Source organism: Gallinula chloropus (genome assembly GCF_964237585.1).
Source record: "Gallinula chloropus genome assembly, chromosome: 4".
Lineage (NCBI taxonomy): Eukaryota > Metazoa > Chordata > Aves > Gruiformes > Rallidae > Gallinula > Gallinula chloropus.
Window position 1 is genome coordinate 5,916,050 of NC_140088.1, and position 23,454 is coordinate 5,939,503.

A 23,454-nucleotide genomic window follows, 5' to 3' on the forward strand; every position below is an offset into this window, starting at 1 on the left:
TTCTCGCAGCCCAATCGGAAAAGGCCCCTCGGGGACGCTTGTCCCCGCCCACCCGGGACGTACCCGCCTTCCTCCCACTTTCTGTGGGGCTGACAAGCCAGCATGCGGGCGGCTCGCGCGGGGGGACCAACCCTTGCTTCCGCTGTGGAAGCCGTTGCGCCAGGCGAACCAATAGGCGGGGACGTTACTGAGGGGTGGCGCACAGGTGCGGGCGGGCGGCAACGGCCTCCCGCCCGTCACCCGAAGCTGTGGCGCTTACCAAGAGCTGGGGCGCTGTTGGTAACGCCTGAGGGGCGGCGGAGCTTGAAGCGCGCTCTTCCCCGGCAGGCAGCCCGTGCTGCTTCTGGGGAGCCCGCTGCTGTCCCGCAGCGGCAGACGGGGAACGGCGGCAGAGCGAGTGCCGTTCCGGAGGCAGCGAAACCCCCGCCTTCCCTCCCTAAGCCCCAGCAGCGAGGAGCGCCGGGGGCAGCTGCCCAAAGAGAGCCCCTTTCACCGCGCTCCCTCGAGCGGCGCTGGTTCGCCTCACCCCCACCCCTCCCCCCCGCCTGAGGCAGCGGGCTCTGGATAGGGGTAACGGCAAAGGCCCTTTCCCGCCTGAGGGGAGGTTGTTGCCGGTGCTAGCGAGCCGCGAGAGGCTTTTCCCGGGCGGCGGCGGGTGGGAAGGCCGAGCTGCTTCCCCGACGGGCAGACCAAGTCAGGCAGCGCCGGCTGAGCCGCTTCGCCTCGGTCGGGAGCATCGGAGGGTGACGGGTCCCCGCCGCGCCGCACGCCCTCGCCCCAGCCGGAAGGGGCGGTGCGGCGGCGGCGGGCCCGGGCGGCAGCTGAGTGTTGCTGCGGAGCCGGGGGGCCCCGCTGCGGAGCGGAGATGGCGGACGAGGCGCTTTTCCTCCTGCTGCACAATGAGATGGTGGCGGGGCTGTACCGTGCCGCTGAGCAGGGTGAAGGGGTGAGTGGGGCCGGGGACGCCCTTAGGGCCCCTCCGGCAACGGCCCGGGTAAAGCAGCGGCGGCGGCGCCTTGTGTCTTGCAGGAGAACGGCCGCTGCACCACCAAGCTGGAGAGCATGGGCTTCCGCGTCGGGCAGGGGCTGATCGAGAGGTGAGTCCAGCTGGCCCCTCGCAGCGCCCTCCTTCCTGCTGCCGGCACCGGTAGGAGTTGCTCGGCCTCGGGGGTTTGTCGCTGCGTCTGCCCGGCCGGGGCTGACATTCCCTCCTTCCCGGCCTGCTGGGCTGGGTGTGTTCGCCCGCTCGTTGGTGGGCAGCAGCTCGTTGTTTTGAGTGGGTAGGCAGTTGTGCTGAGGATGATGTGTTCCCTATTACACGTTCTGGCATCCTGTCTTTTGGCATCTCGTTTTTATGGGGACCTACAGTACAGTTTTGGAGCGTGGATTTTCCCAACGCTTTCTGTAGAGAAAACCGAGTGAGACCATAGTGTTCCATTTAATACTTATAATCCTTTTTAATTATACTTGTTGTAGACTAGCTTATGCATGTTTCCTACTCCTGGTATGATTTTTCATTTCTTTCTAATATCTTTCTTAAGTGTAATTTAATGATTGTTTTATCTGGGATTTTATTTTCCTAAAGCACTTTCAGTTCCTGGGACTTGGGCTCTGTGTTTCCCCAGGGGATGTACAGTGGCTTTGTGCACAACCAACCTCAGCACCCTCTTTATTGGGTCACGTAAAGACTTTTGAGTTTCTGGATTCATGTTTTTGTTGAACAGAGTGGTGCTTTAGAGCCAGATAAAGACCCTCAATGAGGATAAAGAGAATTATGAAATGAGCAAGAGAAAGAGATCCCTTTTTGGGAAACAGGTCCCTTTGGGAACAAGTTTTACGTGTTTGTTCCCACCTGTTAGTGGTTTTTTGCATGTTAGAGGGACTCCTTCCAAGCAATAGTGTAGGTGTGAGGGTTTTGTTCATCTTCTTTTTAGAGATTTAGTTGAAGACAAAACTGATGAAGTGCTTTGCATTTTTCCGTACTTCAGCTGTCTGTAATAGTCTTAAAAGTAAAACCATTCTGCTGTAGGTGTTAGGTAATGTTATACTTGATGAAAGCTGACTGATTCTAGAATGAGATTGCACAATGATGGGATAGCTAATTTCTGTAACAGAAAGTTATAGGAAAGCAACATCGTGTGGTACCATATTTTGTATTTTCTTTTTCTCTGTAAATGGTCAGGTTGCTGTGTATACCTTCACTACTGATGTGTTTCTTACTTATCTCTTAGGTTTACGAAAGATACTGCCAGGTTCAAGGATGAATTAGATATTATGAAGTTCATTTGCAAAGACTTTTGGACAACTGTATTCAAAAAACAAATAGATAACCTAAGAACTAATCATCAGGTACTAATGCAGTAGAATAAGATTTAACTTGTAAAATCAGCACCTCTGTTTTGAGTTACTAGTGCATTTTTTTTTGTTTGTCTTGGTCTGGAATTAATTATCTCATTAGAAATCCAAAATAGTCCATATTTATGTGTCTTGTTTAAAAAGCAGGGGTTTAAGTTTCATGTTAGCATGTGGCTTCAGACACATTTGACAGTTGCTTGTGATACTCTTTTTTCTATCCTGTTTGAAGAAACTAAATGCTTATGAATTTCCTGTATGCTGTTGTGGAGTTGCAAAGTGACCAGACAGTAATGGTTATAGTTCATTAAAACTTAAACAGGAACTTTGCTGAGGATATTTATGTGTGAACCAGCTGGAAAACTTCCCAAAATATCTTTGAGGTTCCTTCCAATCCAAACCATTCTCCAAATAAAATAGGTTTTATTTTTCCATAACCTGTTAATCAAAAAATTACTTTAATGAATAAGAATTCCATTAGGAATTTATTATTATTATTATTCTAATAAATTCAAACAAAGATGCAATATTGAGCTTAGTTCGGAGTTGTATATGCAGCCTTAATTTCATTTTAAGGATTATGAAGTTTCAAAGTAGCACAGTAATTATCAGGGGAATGAAAATCACTGTGTTCATACCTAATTTGTTGAAACACATATTGTGGGACAAAATTGTAATGCAGGAAACACTAGACTTTTAATTTGATCATCTGCTGGGTGTTGTTGCCTGCACCTCTATGAAAGAAGATGATTCTCACTGAATTGGAGAATAAGAATGCCAGTTAAGATTTGAATGTAGAAATAAGCACGTGTTTGATGTGTTAACAAAGACTAATGGGGAGCTGTTGTTTCAGAGTACTGGAAGAACTCTTCCATGAATAATGTAAATATGCTTTTTTTAGGATTTACTGATCTAGGTGTTGTAAATTCACAATTAATTATCCTTTCTCTCTCTATATATATATATATCAGTGCAAGCAAACAATGCAGTTTAAACTTAAATCACATATGCCTTAATCTAAATTTTCCTATTTCAACCTGAGAAAGATTTACTGTATGTACAAATCAAATAATCTTTCACATAAGTTGTTGATTACATGTTATTGGATACTCTACTAATTATTATTTTTTTTTTAAAAACAGGGTATTTATGTCCTTCAAGACAACAAATTTCGCCTTTTGACACAGATGTCTGCAGGAAAGCAGTATTTAGAACACGCACCAAAGGTACATTACAGTTTTACCCCTGGGATCTACCAGTTGGTTTTGAGTTACCTTGATCTGCCTAATAATAACTTTGAAGTTAGTTTTCAGAACCTGTTTGTTTGGTTTTTTGTTTGGCACCTTGTTTCAGATCAGTGAATTTTGACTTATTGTTGAAGAAGTGTCACAAAAGTTGTTTGAATTACTTGTCATGTTTGAGTTATGGTAGGTGGTGGGTCACTGACTGCCACTATCACACAAATTCTTTCTCATTGGAAAGCATGTGCTCTCAGGAGGCTTTTTGTTTTTTGAAAAAAAAAAAAAAACAAACCTCCACAACATATTTAGAAGATGCTATTTATTACCTAGAACAAGATTCTGAGATTCTATGAACATTAAGAAAGACGTTCCACCAATTAAAAATAGTTTTGATTGTAGATGCTGAGTTAGAGTAGTAGTTTAGGTAAGTAGAATCAGTAAAAATAAAGCACTTTGGTTCAGGTGGATTTAAGAAATGGGGCATGCAGTTCCACTTGGTTTTCTTAGTTCTTCTTAGTCATCAACAGTTGCAGGCTACTATCCTTGGGAGGGTTTTTTTTAGTGTATGGTGAGAGATTTCTTCTGGATTGCAGCATATATTCTGAATACCTGCAGGCATCTTTAGCCCTTGTATTCTAAGATGCAGCCTGTGCAAGAATGCTGCCTTGAACCGTTTCATTGACTTCAATACTGGTTGCTTGTTTCAGCCAAGTGTTGGAACAGTTTTACAGGTAACAAGTTCCTACAGGATTAATGGAAATAGACAGAAACAAGTGACTCAAGATGGTACTTCTAATGAGAAATCTCAGTTGCGAGCTCCGCTGTACCAAATATTGGAGCTTCTATTTATTAGAGACATGATGAAATCTCCAAAGATCTCACCAGCAAGAGTGGTAACAGAACCTCCATAGTTTTATATTGCCCAAGTGTCGAGTCTTGCTCCTAGGTACTTAGTTTCAGTCTCTAGCAACAAGTTTCACCTTGGCATTTTAATTAAAGTGTGGATTTCTATTTAGTATTTAGCATTTACCTGTGGACTAATCAGAGGAGGCCTATCGAATTTGGGAATAAAGAGTATTGTAACAGCTGAAGTTTCATCAATGCCTGCATGTAAGTAGTTCTCAGAGTGTTCAATTACAAGCTAGCTTGGTAACTTGCCTTACTGAGTTCATCACTGTGTATGCATTTATCAAGGTGGGATTAGTTTGAAGCTGCTAGGCCATAGGACTTAGCATGAACTTCAGGATATGGCTTGCTGGTAAATGCTTTAGTGTTTAGAAAATACTGACAGAGGGCAAAAATCCATGACGTTGTCTGTACATTTGGAAGCATCAGATGAATAAGGATGTATGTCCAGAAGGATATTTGAGGAAGTAAAGATAAAAACAACTAGATACATACTCTTTTTTTTTTTTCCCAGAAGTCATTAAGAAAGTTAGGGAGTGAAGTCCATTGTAACTACTCAAGCTGCTTGAGATTGACTAAAAAAATTCCAAAGACTTTGCACAAACTTTAAATTAAGCTGATAAAACTGTTGTGGTGGATCAACTTTAGAAAAAGGGGAAAAAAAAAAGCCATGCAGTTGGAATTAAATGCTAAATTTAAATAATATCTAGCATGTTTACAATTAAACTGTAAGATCAAAATGTTCCTTACTATTGCTTTTTAAAAAATGACTTTGAGAAAATAATTGCTTGGAGAAACAGCCAATGGTGGTACTTTGATCTGACTTTGCTTTTCTTTGCAGGTAAATTTCAGGTGATGATACAGAAGATGTAGAGCACATTCGAAATCTGGGTATCTACTGTAAAAATCCCTTGTGTATGGGTTCAGTATCTTGGTTCAGCTTTGTATGTTACTTGTAAATTACAGCAGTGTGCAGCACAATTTCACCTTATGTAATAAATGCTCATCAAAATAATTCAACACTATCCTTGTATTTTGGTAGGAAATTTATTCTATGCCAGGTTACTAACATCCACATGGTAAAGACTGCCTATTGGAAAGTTTTCAACCAAAGATTCAGGTTACCAGAACAGCCCATCTAGAAGCCAGAGGCCCTTTTTGAGAGCAGAGTATAAGCCTGAGCAAGGCTAAATTATAGTAAGTAGCTAATGTGTCTTCTGTCACCCAACATGAACACCAAAATTCTGCCTTTCCTCTGTGAGGCACCAGTTGCTTTTGTATTACTCTGAGGAAGCCATTATCTCATGAACTAAGTGTCTTCATTAAAGGTGTTAAAATTGGAGGTTTAGTCTCTTGGTAGGAATGATTTGGGTAAGTAGAAAAAAGGAACTTGTTTCTATGTAGTTAAATAGTTTCTCCTACCTCCCTATCAGTTGGGGGTTTTTGGGTCAGAATAATTTTACAGCTAAGGTAATCTACTGGCCAAAGAAGAAATTTAACCTGTTCATAAATACAATATTAATGCAATTTTTTAACTGCTAGTAAGAACTCTCATCTATGAGTACATGTGTTGGGTTTACATGGAGGGTTTGGTAGTGGGGGAGGGTGGGCTACAGTGATGGCTTCTCTGAGATGCTGCTAGAAGCATCCCCATGTCCAATAGAGCCAATGCCATCCAGCTCCAAGATGGACCTGCTGCTGACCAAAGCTGAGCCCATCAGCAGTGGTGGTAGTGCCTCTGGGTTAAGAAGGGATAAAGAATCTGTGCAACTCCAAGAACAATGATTTCCAGAGAGTGGAATGAGAATGTGTGAAAGGAACAACCCTGCAGACGCCAAGGTCAGTGAAGAAGGAGGAGCAGGAGATGCTCCATGCATCAGAGCAGAGATTCCCTTGCAGTCCCTGGAGAAGCCCATGGTGAGGCAGGCTGTCTCTCTGCAGCCCATGGAGGTTAATACTGGAGCAAATATGCACCTGCTGCCTGTGGAGGATGCCATGCTGGAGCAGAAGGAGACTGTGACCCTGTGGGAAGTCCACATTGGAGCGGTCTCCTGGCAGAACCTGTGGAGAGAGGAGCCCTGGCTGGAGCAAGTTTGTGAGCAGGACTTAATTGACCCCATGGGGGATCCGCACCGGAGCAGCCTGGTCCTGAAGGTCTGTACCTGTGGAAGGGACCCACGCTGGAGCAGTTGGTGAACTGCATCATATGGGAATTACCTACATTAGAGGAGTTGGAGGACTGTCTCCAGGTGACAGGAGATAGGACAAGGGGAAATGGCAAGAAGCTGCCCCAGAGCAGGTTTAGATTGGATATTAGGAAAAAAAAAATTTACTGGAAGAATTGTCAGGGCCTGGAACAGGCTGCCCAGGGAGGGGGTTGAGTCACCTTCCCTGGATGTGTTCAAAAAAAGGGTTGATGAGGTACTTAAGGATATGGGTTAGCATAGGATGGGGATGGTTGGACTTGATGATCTTCAAAGGTCTCTTCCAACCTTGTGATTCTGTGGGAGGGACCCCATGTTGGAGTTGGGGAAGTGCGTGAAGAGTCCTCCCTCTGAGGATGAAGGAGCAGCAGAGATGTGAGATGACCTTACCACAACCCCCATTTCCTGTCCCCCTGTGCTGCTGGAAGGGAGGAGGTGGAGAAAATTGGGGGTGAAGTTGAGCCTGGGAATAAGGGGGGAGGAGTGGGAGGAGGTGTTTTTAAGATTTGTTTTTATTTCTCATTATTTGACTCAGATTTAATTGGTAATAAACTAATTTCCCAAGTTGAGTCTGTTTTGCCATGACAGTAATTGCCAAATGAGCTCTCCTTATCTTGACCCACAAACCTTTTGTTACATTTTCTCTCCTGTCCAGCTGAAGAGGGGAATGATGAAGTGGATTTGGTGGGCATCTAGTCAGAGTCGACCCACCAGGGCATGTGCTGGAAGATGATTAGGCTTGTAAGAAGCTACAAAGACCTCACCAAGCCTCCTGAGAACATAGGGGTTTGCTAGATACTGCTTGCCACAAGATTTACATAGCAATGTGTCTTGCTATAGGTAAGCATGAAATCATCTTGTTAAAACAATGAATTTAAGGAGGTTCAAGCCTTAGACTTCTAAATGAGCACAGTAGAAACATAATGGTGTTTATTCAGAAGTTGTTATAACTACCTTCTGTGTTGGGAGAAGTGTGGAGTCTGGTTGCATGCATGGCAGAACAGTGGGAGAACAGTTCTTCCCTAGAAGTTAGTAATGGATCAAGCCTTTTCGAGGTACTGGTTACAAGCTGATGAGCTATGGATTATAAATGAGATAACCAGCGGTTTATTACACTTAAGAGGTGACCAAATTCTCATCTTTTAAGGCAGTATGCATTAGCTGTAGCTGAATAACTTGATGGGTCAAGAAGCATCTAGAGCAGAACTCGAACTAGGAGCACGCTAGCAAAGATGAAGGTAACTGCAGTAGTGTGGTGCTTGCAGGGATCAGCTGTTTGACTGATGGAAAACACCAGGCTCTCTCACTGGTAGTTTATAGGAAGGCGGCGGTTGTTGTCCACCTTTCTCTCTCAGATATGTTTGAACTGTAGGACAAGGGAATTAACTAACTTCTATTCTTGTTGAGTGCATTTCATCAGTCCTTCACTTATCAACTCATCCTGCTTTTAAAAACACTACTGAAGAGACTAGGAACAACTCACACTGTATGTCTAATAGATGGCCATTTCAGTACTACATTTTAGGCATCTGCAGTGTGGTAACCATTCAGTATCAACATAGAGAATCATTTTGTTACTTGTTCTTGTTCACTTAGATTTTTTTTTTTTAATTTGACAGATGCATAAGTGCTAGTTGTTTCAAAACACCCTAAAGGTTTATCAGTAACTGTGCTTAATTTTTTGTAATAGTTGAGGAAATTACACTGTAGAATTGAAAGAAAGCAGCTGTCAGTTAATGCTGTGTATTGGTTTGCTGCATTCATGGTTTCTTTAACGTGTATTTTTAATTTTTGAATATAATTAGAACCAGAGGAAGTATTACCAGACTTTTGGTGAAGCACTCCACAGTAAATATATGAATAAGCAAGCTAATGTATTTGCCAAGATAATTAAAAAAAAAAAGAAATCATTCAATTTAATAAATGTTTTTTATTAAAAGCATTCAATTTGGCTGTGTAATTTTCACTGGTTTCTGCAAGTTTACAAAAAAAAACCTGGATTGCTGATCAGGAAGTAGTAATATGTTTTACAAAAATAATTGGTAATCTAGTAACTTACTGGCTGTTGTTGAACTGCTTAGTAGTGCCTAAACTTATGAACCAAGTTGAAATAAACAGAGTCCTAGTTGTGTAAGTTTCTATAGTAAGGCTGCTGTTAAATACTATGAAGGATGAGAAATGCCACAAATGTTTAGGAACACTCTTTAAAATGCCCCAGTTTTTTATTTAAAAAAAAAACAAAACTAACAAACCAACACCTTCAACTGGTGTTTCTTAAAGAACAATCATTTGTAAGGTAACCTCAGACTTCACCAAATAGCAGCGTCCACAGGATTATTCAGATGGTAGAAATTCTTAACTGAGGATGTAGTCTACAGAGACAGTAGCTTGAGAGAAGATGCCAGACACTTCATGGACCATTTTATGATGATGGTGATGATGATACTGGGAACACTGATAATCTTGTGGTAAAGCTCAGCTTAAGTTACTCATAGCTGTCCAAAATGCTTCATCCTGAGGGTGTTCTGAAGGGGCTGTATAGTACTTCAGGTCTGCACAGCGCAGTGTCTGGTGCCAGCTCCTTAATGCTCTTTGTACTGTGGCAATGCAAAATACTCAATACTCTTAAAACAGCCTAAGAAGGCTCATCAGCCAAGTCACGCTGATCAAAGTACCTAGTGGAGAGAATTGGAATACGGTAAGAAACCTCTAATGCAACAAAGTCTTTACTTTGACCCCCTGGCTTTCTAGCTCTTCTTTTAGCTTTTCTATGTTTATAGCTTTGTAGTTCAGGGGGCTCATCTAAGAAAACCAGTAAGTTTACTTTATGCTTAGGTTTATCTGAAGTTCTTTTAGCTAAGTGTATTTGTTGCATAGGCCCTGGGTATGTCAATTGACTTGCACTTCAAAAAAGCTAGGTTAGGACAAGAGTAATCACACCTTTATTCTGGACATACTTTACTACAGTTTTATGTGTGTAAGTTACATTACCTGCTAACTAAGCAGATTATCAAATTCAGAGCTGATATCTGTTCCTCATTCTTGTTCTCCTGAAATAAATATTAGAACAATTCTCTTGTTACCTGTGTCCAACAGAAAAAATCACATGTAACGTTATGTGCTTGTACTCTTCCCTTCATTCTCAAGCAGACTTAGGACACGAAAGATTACTTAGCAAGACTTCAAGAGTTGAAAACTCGTCCTAATAATTTGGTAAGTTCAGCAAGTCCCTTGTTAAATTAAATCTTACCTCTAGTACTCTGACTTCTGAGCATCGTCTTGCCAGCTGTCGAATAAGGGAGTGAGCTTCAGGTAGCAAAGGTTTCTCAAGGCATGCCAACAGTGCATAAAGCCACCTACCCTGCGTGGATTCAAGTAATAAACTTAATTATGAGCTTTTCCTTGAAGTTCCCTGGAGTTCCTGTTACACAGAGCAGGCCTGGAGTCTCAAAACAAAATTGCATTTAAGTGCTATTGCTGGAACTGAAAAGTTTGAAAGCCAGATTGGATACTGCACAGTATAATTTGGTGCCTCTACAGAAGCTGCTTGTGAGCAGTACTCCTGGATTTCCTGATTTTTAATTTTATTTTTTTAAATACTGGCCAAGATATAAACCAATACAGTTTACACAAAGTGTGAGTGAAGGATTACTTTATGAATATCTAACGATTAATGCTTAGCTACTGATTTTTTAACTTTACAAGCAGTGCGGGGAAAAAACTCCATTCCTGAACAGCGAGAGTATCAAGTCAGAGCTGTGTGGAATTAACGCTGTTAGATCTGTTTTAAGATCTGCACTGCTGTGAAAACGTGTCCTTTGCATTTTACTTCACTGAATTCTACTGCATTCGTACGAACCTAATTTCTGCCTCCATGTAACTTCTTAATATCTAGTTGTTTTCATGATGGAATAAAAGAAAAGCCAACATGCACATTATCTGCAGCATGTTGGGTAAAAAGAACACAGTTTTAAGAAAAGGACAGAACGTGAGGCCTTTAAGTGACTAAAAAAATAGTGAAACTGTTTAGTATCATGGAAGTAATTTGTCATTACTGTCTTGCTTTGTGGTACTGAACAAGATGTGATGCATCTTTTGTAGATACGATGCCATTATGTGGCTAGTCAATCTACTTGCAGCCAAACTCCATGCTAACATACCCTGTCTATCAGAATGTTTAAAGTTTCATTTGTTACCACACTAATGCAGCTAAGCTTTCTGGTCTGTGCTGAGCATTAAATGTATTTTTGCAGCAGACTGTCACGTATCTCCAATCTAAAATGGAGGTGTCAGTAAATACAGCGTGCAGCACCCTGACAGCTCAGACAGGTCAGAACTAAAGCTGCTGCAGTCAGAACCTCTTGTCCCTCCAGCACTGACAGTTACCTAACTTTGTTGATTTAGTGGGGAGCGAGTTTTGGCAGTACCTCCTACATCTGTACCTGTTTTGTCATCAGACTTCCAAAAATTTCTGTGAATACTCATTTTAGTATCTAATGAAGAAAGTTTTGAAAGTAGCTGATTATGATACACGCATCCAGAGAACTCTAGAAACAAAAAGAATTTAATAGAAAGCTATGAACAATAAACCTTGTTTAATATGTTCATATGCAGATAGTTAAAATAAATTATAATTACCAGTTCTGGAGTAAATTTTTTCTCTCCAAACCAGCTTATCAGGTATTCTAGGACACTGGTTACAGTTGCCTTCAAAAGAAGAACAGAAAGAAACAATACAATACCTGCAGTGGTTTGTTCTGCAGTCTTTCTACCCAAAGGACTGTATTATATAAAAACCCCAAAAGTGGTGTCTCTTTAAATATAGAAATCATGTATTTCTACTTCACTGTGATACTATATTTATTCCAGGTTGAAGTTACGTATATAAGGGTAAAGTAAGTGCTAAAGCACTAATTCCTAGGAAGACCTTCATATAAAATGGAGTAATTTTCTCTGTGAATGAAAAATTATTGATAAATAGCTGCAGATGAGGAAAGAAGTGTTAAACTGGCTGGTTGTTTCTATATAAGTGTGACTAGTGGGAAACACAGTAGTGAAAGGAAGGTAAGTGTGACTCTTCTAGCCTTGCGATGCACGAAGAGTACACGAGTTGAAGGACTGCACTTAAAACATGAAATGAGGAACCTTAAAACATTGTCAAGTGCCTAGGGCATTCAGCAAAAACTGAAGCATTAAAATGTTCCCTAGAGAAACTAGAAGGACAAAATACTCCCAAAACCACTCATAATAAATTTTCCCTAGTAAAGTTATCTGTAGGTGAAGGTCATGTTTTCCTTGGAAGTGTACAATAACACTTGTAACAAACAGTTGCCAGCTCTAGCTTTGAAAAATAGGTAAGACTTCTGCAACAGAGAGAAAGTAAGAAATAATAATTAATGCAATGTCACTATGTGATTCTAAGAAGTAGGCTTACCTGATTCATTCTGCTTACAATACTTAGCAAAGGGGGAAAACCCACCTGAAAAAAATCAAGTTGGAAAATGCGAAGGAATTACCATAGAGCTTTCTGTTCTAATTTGGAACATACTAACATTTTAATGCAATGCTCAGACTTTTGTAGGGATTTCAAAGTCTGTTCTGAGCTTTGGAATCTATTGAAAAAAAATAAATTAAAAATTCTCCAAACAAGTTCAAGATAAGGTCCAGTCAAATTTGGTATCGAAGACCGTTGCTTTTACTGTTTCTCATTAAAGTTCTGGCTTTTTTTTTTAAATGATGTGGTGATGGGCATGTTTGTAGCATAGCAGGTATGAGGAGAGGAATGACATATCCCCATTCAACAAAACACTAAAGCAGATTAGATAGAAGTCCTAGACTCACCTTTATGTAATCAATTCCTAGATTTTCATTATCGGATAGCATATCTATTTCTGAGTGTATTCTTTCCCCCAGGCAAAACTTCTTCCAGCCTTCTTCATCCTCTGATTTTGGCTGAAGTAAATAAAAACAAATTAAAACTCTGAAATACCACTATCCTGAAGACACTGAAGAAAAAACTTGATGATACTCACAAATTGTTGTGTTAAACTGTAAAGCAAGATTAACCACTGACTTAATCACAGGAAAAAACATCACTTTTATGACTTCTACTCACCATGGTAACATTGCTGTCCAAATGTTGAGACCGCCAGTGATTTCTGTGCTTGTTCAGGCTCTGAGTAATTAAAACAAAAGCAGTTTAATTTTGAAGTTATTTCATCCCAGCCATAATTGCTCTTCATTGTTCTTAAAAAAGTATATTTTATGATGCTTTATAAATCACCAGAGGTATAACTGGGAATATTTCCCATGCCTCTTACTATAAATGTAAGTGAAGTTACTCATGCTGGAGTTTTGGAAGTATTTTTGAAGCCTGCTACATAAAGCTGTAAGTTGGAGTAGTAAGCTTTCATAGTCTTACAGAATTTTCTTGGTATAACAAGTTTTAGAAAAGAAATAATCACTGTAGTCCAAAAGCAGATGTAAAGCCAATACCCTGCTTCCAGCAGCGGTGTGTATCTGTAGCAGATGTCTACAGAGCTGTTAGAAGGCAAGTGTACCTAGTGTATCTCTTCTACCTGACAGGGATGCCATAGAAGACAAACTGGCCTGCTTGACAGTTTCCTGCAAATTTCTAACAGAAGAAATTTTTTTCCACAATCTAATTGTTAGTGTAGCAGTAAAAGTGACCAGTAAAAATGCTGTAGGTACAGGAAGCTGATGAGCAAATGTCTTCTGATACTCTTTTTTTTTTTCTCTCTCAAGTAATTTTTAGGATATTCTCTTCACAGTGTTAATTCTGTCACAGATGAAAGGACAACTAGATACAGCATACAATGTGATACATTGTAGAAACAGGGCTAGCTCAGTTAATGTTTGCAATGTAGCTGCAGTAGTACTGATCTCCACCTTCATCCATTTACTTCCCTGAAAAAAACAGGGTCAGTGAGCTCAGGCAAAGGTCAGTGCTAGAGCTGCCTCACCGCTGTTGGTTGTACTTCAGCTACTTCAGGTATTCCTACGATGGCAAATCAATGTGTTGTAAACATGCCTTCTGCAGTACTGGAGTCATAAGTGGCCTCTATCCACATCTTCATTCTGGTTTGCTCTGTTTGAACAGGGGTTCAAAGAATGTATCCCAAATGGGCAGTGTGTTCTGTGTACGTGAATCTCCTGGTGGGTTTGAATCCACTTGTTTTTCAGTTAAGGCTGAGTTCTGCAGAACATTCCTGCTAGCACTAGGTTTCAATATAACCACATAACATCATTGGGATTTTGTCCTTGCTCTCTATCATATAAATACTGATGGATATTTTTGTTGAAGTTGAAGAATTATATTCATTTTCAAAACATGACTCTTGAGTTTTATCAGAGGTTTAAAAGCCACACAGTACGTACTCAATTCTTTTTCAAGACTCCCATAAAGTTATAACATTTCTATAGTAGATAGGAGGGTGTCCCCAGTAAAGCAGAGGTGTGCTCTACACAGTGTCAGTCCCCTCCCACACCCTGTTTTCTACCTGACGAACAGCTGAGAAACTGGCCACTTGCTGCTGCTGCCACTTGAGTGTTGGAGAGTATCCTTCAGGAGCAGGCTGACAACCAGAAATCTAAGAAAACACTGGCAATAATTATAATGTAAAGAAAGTTTTATAAGAAAAATCCCTAAGAACAAAAGGATCAGTAAATGCTTATTATCAGGTAAACAACATCCTTTAAATCTTAATTTAAGAAAGGTAACTTCATGGTCACATCCAAGACTGATTTAACAGCTGGTTTAGATAAAACTTCTTATGCTTGACTCCTCTCATGTTGTCAAGAATTATTTAAGGCCAACTTTTTAGCAGTTGTCCTGCCTTAATTTCACTGTTTATAAAAAGCAGGATGCTGTTTCCTTATCTTGGACAGATTTATGAAGCCTAGGCATTCTACTTGCCAAAATAATAAGTTGAGGAAGATGGACTACCACAAAAATATCTTTTAGGAAATTAACTCTGATATCTAAGTAAATATAATCTCTTTAATGATTATCATGAAGGAGTTACTTAAAACACAACAAGCAAGTCTCTTGACCTATGTTTAAGAATGCACTACAAAGAGATGAAACAAAGAGAAGGGTCACAGAAGTTTCATGGTCATATATCATTATTAGAAAGTTTTCTTGAGGAATTTAGTAGTGAAATTTCAGAGTTTTCCCTAGAGAAAGGCACACTTGAACTATTCAAAAGTAGATCTGAGCTGGCAGGGCAATGTAACAACAGAAAAGTCAGCTTGAGGAGTAAGGAAAAATTCCAATAAAATACTCCACCAAAAAAACCCAGAAAGAAGGGGTGCTGGAATGTAATCTAACTTTGGTTAAACTTAAGTGCACTTACTGCCCTTACCCTACATAAGTATTTAAACCTAAGTATAGGAATGGAGATATCTTGGGATGTTTATTATTAAATATTTGTAAAATGCAATGCAACATTTGATTTCCTCAGACAGTGAAAGACTCTGCTGTGTATCAAACAGTATGAATATTATCAATTTAAATCCGTTTTAAAGACTGCTGCCAGCAGAGTGTTTCTTCAGACCCAGACATTTGATTCTGTAGATGCTTTTAAAATCCAGCAGTGCTATCTAGTTATTCCAGCCACTCCCCAAAATCAGTACAAATACTGTATTAACATCTTCCCCCCTACTTTCCACCCCCCTCCTCTCAAAAAAAGATGTGTAAAAGCTCTCAAACTTACTGAAACGTTCACTGTCTGCTTCTTTCTCAGCTTTCTGGGGTCTATTTGTGCCACGACCACATCTGGGCATCGAGCTGCTTCAATCCTGCAAGATACAAACAAGCGGCTAGGCTTTCTCCTTCCCGTCAGAGGGGGCGACCCGCCGGGTGCCTCCGAAATTCTGGGCCTGCGGAAATCTTCAGGAACGTCAAACACCGACTGTGCCGGGAATTCTCAGGGAAAGTTTGACTGGGGAGTTACAGCCCGAGCACCGCGGCCTCCCCTGGGAGCCTGCTCACGCCCTAACTCGCCTGAAGCGCGGCTACGCTCCCCGCAGCCGGAGCTGGGGAGGCCACCGCTGCTCCTACGGAGAGCCAGGCACCGGACCTCCCTCTTTCTGCGGAAAACGGAGCCGCGCCGGCCCCGAGCTGCGGATCGCTACGGAGTGACCGGCCTGCCGAGGCACGGGCAGCAGCGGAGCGGGACGTGAGGCGGGCGGCACGCAGCCCCCGGGCAGAAAGCCGATGGGTTTAGACCCGAAGCCGGACGGGATCTTCTGGCTGCGGCTGGCAGGTTAACGGTCGCTCTCGGCACGACCTCAAGCACCCCAGCGCCAAGCTCGGCCCGGCCAGCACCCGCGGGAGGTGACAGCGGCGGGCCCGGCCAGCCGGCCGCCCCGGCCCGCGGGAGCTCGGCCCTTCCTCCCCGCCACTCACTGGACGCGCTTCAGATACTCCTGGGGCGTCCTGGGAGGCACCGTGGGGTCGAAGTCCTCGGCCAAGTCGCAGTCATCCACAGGCAGCAGTCGCGGCATCAAGTCCTCCACGCCGGACTCCATGGTCCCGCCTGACCTGGGCACCGGCGCGGGCTGCTCTCGCGAGAGCGGCCGCGGCGAACGGGAAGGCGTCGGCCTTCGCGGGAGGCAGGGGCGGGCCCGTGGGTGCCTCTCTGAGGCACCTTCCGCCTGACCGGCAGCGGCCAGCGCGTCCCGCGGCGCTCGGGATTAGAGGCACAAGGAACGCGACCCAGGAGCGGTGCCGACACCTCAGGGCATCCCGTCTCCTCACGGCCCCTGCGCCCAGTGCGTGCCCGTTTGGGGCCGTAGCACCAGGAGACGGGCTGTCCCGAGGGGCGGCCAGCTCAGGGGGCTGTAGCTGCCCTGGGGAGAGGGATAAAAAGTGGCTGTGCCGATTTGCTGCCTGTGGAACTGGGCCTGTTTCTGTGGCGGGTCAGTCTAAACCTGCAATAATGTTTTCATTAGGCCCCCTACTGAAGTTTTTACAGGTGGTTGTTTAAAACTGGCCCGTTAGCGTTTTCTGTTCTACGTGTGGACAGTTACTTGTACCTTGCCAGAAAGGCTTTGACATCCATGATGGAAATCAGTTCCTTACCGGTTAATTGCTATAAACTTAAAACAGGGTGGTTTCTGGTTAAGGTTGTGTTTTGTAGGTAGGAGTACCCGCTTGCCAAGTCTAAAGCAAGGGGGCATTGGCATGAAGGGACGATGGTTCTCAGTTAAGATAAAAAGCGGAAGGATGATGCTCTAATCATTTACATCGTCTATTATGAAATTCCTATTATGCCAAATTCCTATTAGGTATGTTATTTTTCCTACTGGTTCTGCTGGATGCAAAGTCAGTGCTACCCACAGCCCCGCTAGTAGATCAGAATAATCCTAATTACTGCAGAAGTTCACAAAAAAGCTTGGGGTTTTTTTGTGAATAAATAAATAGACCTCATCGGTCTATTTATTTCTTTTCCTGCAAGGCTGTGTTTTAGCAGTTCTGAACAAACATCTCCCCTAACTCCTCCTCTCCCCTGCCTTTTGTTTGTTTTAAGGTGTTTCCAAAACCACCTACGTGTAACAAGGAGTTTTAATTCTCAAACCCGGATCTAAGGTCCTAGTTGAGCGTCCAACAGTTGCAGTCACTGCTAGAAACAAAACCTGGTTCGCCCAAATGACAGTGGTATCTCTGGAAAGGCTGGCCAATGGTCAAGACAAAAACTTAGGTGAGTCCAGCTGTAAAAAGTTGTCTTCTAATCCTTTGATAATATGATTTTTCCCATTTGTTCTGAAGTCAAGAACTACGAACAGAAAGAGGATCCACATACGTAAATACACTTCAATTATATTTTCTATCTTTACTTTCTCTGTAACTTTCCATTGGTACTTTTAAAATGAAGTAACATTTTTAATTATTACAGGAAGGCTTCCACAGATAAAAAAAATCTTCCTAACGAGTTATACCAACAACCTTGGTGCAGTAGTTAGCAAATACAACTCAGTGGAGGAAGAAAGAAAAGAAACTGGAAATGAATATTCCTTCTCCTCAAGTGCCTAGGCATTATGGAAGAGTACTTTTCCAAAGAATGGGTGAGTTGCCAACAGATGATGTGCACTGCTGACTAAAAAGAATAATAAGCCTAGCACATAAAGTAAAAATTCTGCATGACAAAAAATGAAATGCTTTCACCACATGTTCTAAAAAAGTATTTTGTTATTATGAGTACCCACCATGTTAGGATCCTATTTTCTATTTTGCTTTTTGCTTTTCTCTGGGGTTTGAACCATTGTAACAGCTGCAAGGTATTTCTTGATGTTTAGAACATTAGGCTGAGTCATTTTGTAATGAAATTTAATTATGCTAATGACTGATTAAAAATACTGTATGCCTTTTATTTGCAGTGAACTTTCAGATTAGTTCTTCCTTCTTCCCTTTTAAGTGTCTTTCGGTGCCAGTTGCTGCTTTTTCTCTGGTCTATGGAGTCCATCTCACTGTTTTGACTTTGGCACTTGCCCCTTTTCAGTGTAACTTTCTGAAAATGGCTCACAGCACTCTTGAAATTCTAACACTGAATTGCTTGCTGTGCATCTGTTTGAAGTTTGCCCTGTTGTGGGGTTTTTATTTTATTCTATTTTTATTCAACTGAGGAGGTTACATGTCCTTGTCAAAGTCCTGCTTAATACTCCCTCAACTGGCAGTGAGGTTTGTGGACGTGGCAGTTTAAAATCCCTCCCTGAAGTTCTGCTGTTGTTTACCTGCGATGTCTTTAGGCTGGAGGGGAGTGACAAAGAGCAGACATGGCAATGGCATAGAAAACTCTATCATAATTACATCTGATGTATAAGAAAATAAGATGGTTTAGCCATTTATGTTTGGTTGGTAGCCACAGTGTATTTTCAGAGTTGCAGGCTGTGGTAGTCAGCAGCATGGTTTCTAGTCCCATGTCTGGATTGGGAGGGACCGAAGTGAGTGTTCTAGGATTTTATTTTCTTGTGGGGAGGTTTATTTTGTTTGTTTGTTGTGTGGCAGGCTAGTTTCAAACGATTCCAAAGTGGCCTGAAACCTAAGTGTCTGGTAACTTGGGGTTGGGGTGTGTGTGTGTGGCAGATAACCATGCCAACAACAAACCTCAAAACTATCCAGTTATGGCTGTGTGAAAGTTACTGTGGGATAGTGAATAGGTTTATAAATACGAGTGTTGTCGCAGGCTAAAATAAACCAGGAATGTCATGTCAATACTTTGTTTCCCCAGGCAGCCTGCAGAATCACCCATGTAAACAATCCGCCGGCTCAAAAAGCTGCCATAAATACATGTGTATGGAAGAAGGGCAACATGCAGGGTGAATTCAAGGACTCCCGGGAGGAACCCGGCTGGCTCCATCCCCAGGATTTCCCAGCAAAAACCCCCCGGAGACAAGGGGTGAAGCTGCTGCCGGGGCAGGACGCGCACGGGCGGTGTGAGGGCGGCTCCGGTAACGGCAGAACTCCCTCCGGTGGCCGGGATGCCTCCTTCCCCGAACGCTTCTAGGAGCGGCGAGATTGAGGCATCAACCGAAGGGGGAAAACACACGCACACGGGCGACGAGGAGACCTCAGAGGCGGTGAAGCGAAGGTGAGTGGTGCGGGATGACTGGCGCCGGGCCTCGCCGCCCCGGGACGCAGAGCGACCGTGGCGATGGCTCCCCCTGCGCCGGGAGGGGCGGCGAGGGAGCTGCGGAGCTCAGCCCGCCCACGGCCCGCCGCTCTCTGCCCCTTGACGTGGCGAGGACTCTCCCATCAGCCATGTTGCCTGCGTCGGCAGCGCTGGGGCGGCTGCGTGCGCGCGGGGGAGAGCGAGAGGCGGCGGCGGCGGCCGGGACGCGGGGTGAGCGGGCAGGGCAGGGGCTGGGAGGGGTCGCGGAGGGCCGCAGGGGACCGGATGCGTGAGCTGGGGTGCCGTGGGGAGGACAGTCCTTCGTCGGCGCCGTGGCAGCAGCCCCGTTCCCCGCGCGGCTGGGGTACCGGGACAACCCCAGCCCTCGGGCCGTGTGGCCCCCGCTCGGCTGCCGCGCCGGGGGGAGCGTGGTGGGGAAACTCCCTGACTGCTCTCACAGCTTCGGCCGCCCTCCGTGGCGATGTGGGGGGGGGAAGCGCTGGGCGGCCTGAAGCTGCTCTCCAGGGCTCCGGACGGCTGTAAGGGGCCGGGGATAGCGCTGGCGGCTGGTCAGTGCTGCCCGCCGTCTCCTGATCCCCAGACTAGGGCTGCCTGAACCCCTTCTTATGAGAGGGGGAGCGCCCGCCCTTGCCGCCGCGGCGGCGGAGCTCGGCTGGGGCCGTGCGAGGAGCCGCCGAGAGCCCGGGGCTGCTGGCACTCGGGTAGGGCCGGCGGAGCACGGCCTTTGCACGGGTGTAAAGTGCGGCTCCCTCGGGCAGCGGCTGCAGCTCTGGCGGGGAGCTCTTCTGTACCCGCCTCGCTGTGCCGCTGCCAGGGGCTCTAGCCCCCTGCTAGGGGTGCCTAGCGATAGAGGTAAAGCTACGTGAAAACAGTGTTCAGGCAGGCCCTGCTGCGTTTGGACGTGTTGTCTTTTACTTCAGGTGGGCTTCTTTGGAGCCTGCTTTGGCAGGGGGGTTGGACCAGATGATCTCTTGAGGTCCCTTCCAACCCCTACAGTTCTATGATTCTACGTGTGCTGATTGTGTAGAAAAGCAAAGCCTCTGGGAGAGCAGGGTTGAAGGATGGCTCTGTTTGAGTGGTGGAAGTGGGATCTCTGTATTGTCAGTTTGACAACTTGCACTTGTTTTGGTGAAGTACTAAGTTACTCTTGTAGGTTTCAGTTCCTTGTTGGAGCTGAAATAGTAATCTATCTGAAATGCTGGCTTTGGTACAAAGAATAATTAAAGGTTTGTGATTAATATCTTTTATTTTACCAGATTGTTAATACATAATAAGATGGAAGTTTGTTATAAGTGTACAGTGAAATGTACTCATTTAGTGGTATTAAAATACGTAGTTACGTGAGGGACTCTGATCTCTCTATGCTGGAGATCTTAAAGCACTATAGAGAGAAGCATTTTGATTTTGTTTGTGCTTCCAAGGCTTAGGGGTTAGTATTTTGGTGATCTTCTCTATTGGGTCACATTTCCATGGGGTATGTAAATGTGTAAAGGTGCTGGAGGAAGTTTTAGAATAATCTGTTTTGAAAAAAACTATAGTTACTGTTTGCAGTTGCATCTAGAACCATTTTAAAATAGCATAATTTCATGATAATGTATTTCAAAACTGCTTATTCAGCTATAGGATAGCTTTCTGAATGGTATCTCAAACGTTTGATGTGTGCAAATCCTAACTGTACTCTTGCATCTAGACAGAGCAATTACACAAATACTATAGTTTACTTGAGAATCAGGTACAGTCAGCCTATGACTCTTCATGCAGTTCAGTTGTGGCTTCTTTGTGTGACACAGTAAGATTGCCACGGTGCAAGGATGTGAAGTACATTCAGCCTCAGCGTCAGGAGGAAGGAAGGAAGCAAGCCAGGAGAGAGTGCTGGTCCTTTCTGGGTGTCCTATCCTGCAGCAAAACTAAAGTAGTGACATCCCACCATGGGTGCTGTTGCTATTCAGCTGTCCTGAAAATCACTCCTCTGTGGTTTTCTGAGGTGGACAATATGTATTTTGTGGCGTTCATGTGTATGAAGTTTGGTATGCAATTTGTGGGTCAGGAGGGCTTGCTGTTCTTGTCTAATGTAATACCTCTCTGCACCTATCTCAGCAAATGTGCCTGGACAGCTAGAACAGTGCTATTGAAACTGAATGTAACTTGTTAGACTGTGAATTTCACATTTGGTATAGGATGAAATATGTGGGTGGAAGAAAAGGTGGAGCAAAACTTGATTTTTTAGCAGTTTCTGCCTTCTGAATAGGAAATACCTTACTAGAAAATAACTGTTTAACTCAATCCAACAACTCTTTGATATATACACCCATTATTTGTTGCTGAACACTGGTGTTTGTACATTGGCTTCTCTGGAGCAGTAACTGAGTGTCAGATCAGGTGTAGCTAGAGTAAAATGTGGAGGAAAGACTTTAAAGTCCAGTACTGAAAGTGGGAGTTCATGTTGCAGTGTGTGGAGATGGAGTTGGTGGACTTTACAGCAGGTGCTCATGGAATGGCAGAAGTGACTTTTAAGTTGCAATTTTTCTGTCTTTTCAGGAGATAATTTTCAAAAGAGACATTCTGTTTGTGGTTGTAACTGAGATTGTTGTGTCAATGCCCCATTTTTCGAGGACAGTATTTTTTCCCCTTTTCCATACAAAACTGATGGATTTAGATGTATTGGGAGAGAAATTACTTAAGTTCTAGGTCCCTTTCACATACCAGGCTGTTATTTTCCCTCTTAGTTGAATTACCTTCTGTGTCAGATCCCTCTGCTAATTAGGACTTCCAGATACTCTGCCTCCTTGTGTTTGCTAAGGTTTGTCCCCTGCCTGGTGGCCCCATTTAGCTTGATGGCCTTGTAGCAACTTGAATAAAAGTGATGGTGGAAGTGCTCTTTTGTAACCATAGGGCTCCCAGTGTTGCAACTGCCATGACACGTAGCTTCAGTCCTAATATCAGTAAGATAACATGCCCATTAAAATATTGGCAGGCTAAATTACCACAGTGGATTTTTTTTTACACTGTGGAGATAAGTGGAGAGCAGTTTGCAAGTACAAATGATTATTGAGTAATGAGCAGAATGAATATTTAAATGCATTAGTGAGAGGCCTTAAAAAGGGGGTGTATTTCTGTGTGTCTGTGTGTAAGGCAGCCTGGGTTTTATGGCGTGTTAGTGTGCTGCATGTTGTCTATACTGGCTAACCCTAGAATTATTGCATTTCTTGCCTGAGTTTGTTGTTTGTTCCTTGGGTCAGGAAGTGATCAGAGGAAGACTAGTGTAATACAATGTATTTCACTTGCACCATCTCAAATACTTGTTATTTTGAAGATTAGGCTTGTGTCCTAGGAGTGTTTAATTTTCTTTCTGTTTCACCTTGTAATTCTGTGTGTGCTTGGGGATTTTAGAAGCATTATTTGGTGTTTATTGATTGTAACTCAGTTACAGTATTTAAATGTGTGGCAGTTGCTAAGTACATTCAATATTTTATGGTTAAAACTGTTTGCACTTCAACATTCTGTTAATGGTTCTCTCTTAATCGTAGTGAAAAACAGAGAAGCTGACCATGACAACCTTCCTGGAATTTATCCAGCAGAATGAGGACAGAGATGGAGTTAGATTCAGCTGGAATGTTTGGCCTTCAAGTCGTCTTGAAGCCACAAGAATGGTCGTCCCGGTAGCTGCCCTCTTCACACCACTGAAAGAACGACCAGACTTGCCTCCCATTCAGTATGAGCCAGTTTTGTGCAGCAGGACCACGTGTCGAGCTGTTCTGAATCCTTTATGGTAAACCTAATACATGCATTATGCTCATGTTTTTCCTTACAGGCCATCATTAGAATAGTGCCAGTTAAGCTCTGCAAAGAAAATCTGGTGTGTGGAAGTTCAGGTATTCATATGAAGAGTGTACAGCTCAGACTTCTAGATCAGAGAAGTTTCTGCACACAGGTGTGCATATCTAACATACATACTTGAAAGACAGCTTTCATTTAACTAGCCTTTTCACCACACTTGATTGATGATCAGGTACTTTATTCTCCTGGAACCACAGATCTTGTGAGTTAGCATACTCCTGCATTTTGCTTTTAGAAAATAACTAGTGTGAAAAATTCACT

General features: G+C 43.4%; 3 protein-coding genes across 4 annotated transcripts in view; 2 read left to right on the forward strand and 1 right to left on the reverse strand.

Annotated features, from left to right (window-relative positions):
• The first annotated feature begins 817 nt into the window (after positions 1-817).
• Positions 818-5,516, forward strand: TRAPPC6B (trafficking protein particle complex subunit 6B). Its single transcript, XM_084263556.1, has 6 exons — positions 818-946; positions 1,030-1,097; positions 2,232-2,349; positions 3,495-3,578; positions 4,610-4,703; positions 5,341-5,516. The coding sequence occupies exons 1-6, from the start codon at positions 866-868 to the stop codon at positions 5,370-5,372; spliced, it is 477 nt and encodes a 158-aa protein (XP_084119682.1). The 5' UTR covers positions 818-865; the 3' UTR covers positions 5,373-5,516.
• A 3,194-nt stretch (positions 5,517-8,710) lies between these two features.
• GEMIN2 (gem nuclear organelle associated protein 2) lies at positions 8,711-16,255 on the reverse strand (the record flags this gene model as incomplete). 2 transcript variants are annotated; one of them, XR_014617253.1, is made up of 10 exons in its annotated part: positions 8,711-9,378; positions 9,695-9,786; positions 9,954-10,064; positions 11,342-11,410; positions 12,138-12,182; positions 12,545-12,655; positions 12,819-12,878; positions 14,224-14,313; positions 15,439-15,523; positions 16,134-16,255. XR_014617253.1 is itself a non-coding variant. In XM_084262955.1 (10 exons), the coding sequence occupies 10 exons, from the start codon at positions 16,253-16,255 to the stop codon at positions 9,339-9,341; spliced, it is 792 nt and encodes a 263-aa protein (XP_084119081.1). In that variant the 3' UTR covers positions 8,711-9,338. The 2 variants fall into 2 exon arrangements, 1 of the variants encoding a protein (XP_084119081.1); XM_084262955.1 differs by having other exon boundaries at positions 9,695-9,753.
• A 3,251-nt stretch (positions 16,256-19,506) lies between these two features.
• SEC23A (SEC23 homolog A, COPII coat complex component) overlaps positions 19,507-23,454 on the forward strand; it is a 28,057-nt gene continuing 24,109 nt past the window's right edge. Inside the window, exons 1-2 of the mRNA XM_084263376.1 lie at positions 19,507-19,566; positions 22,884-23,125. Of these exons, the coding sequence (XP_084119502.1) occupies positions 22,905-23,125 (221 nt within the window). The 5' untranslated portion in view covers positions 19,507-19,566; positions 22,884-22,904. The remainder of the gene's footprint in view (positions 19,567-22,883; positions 23,126-23,454) is intronic.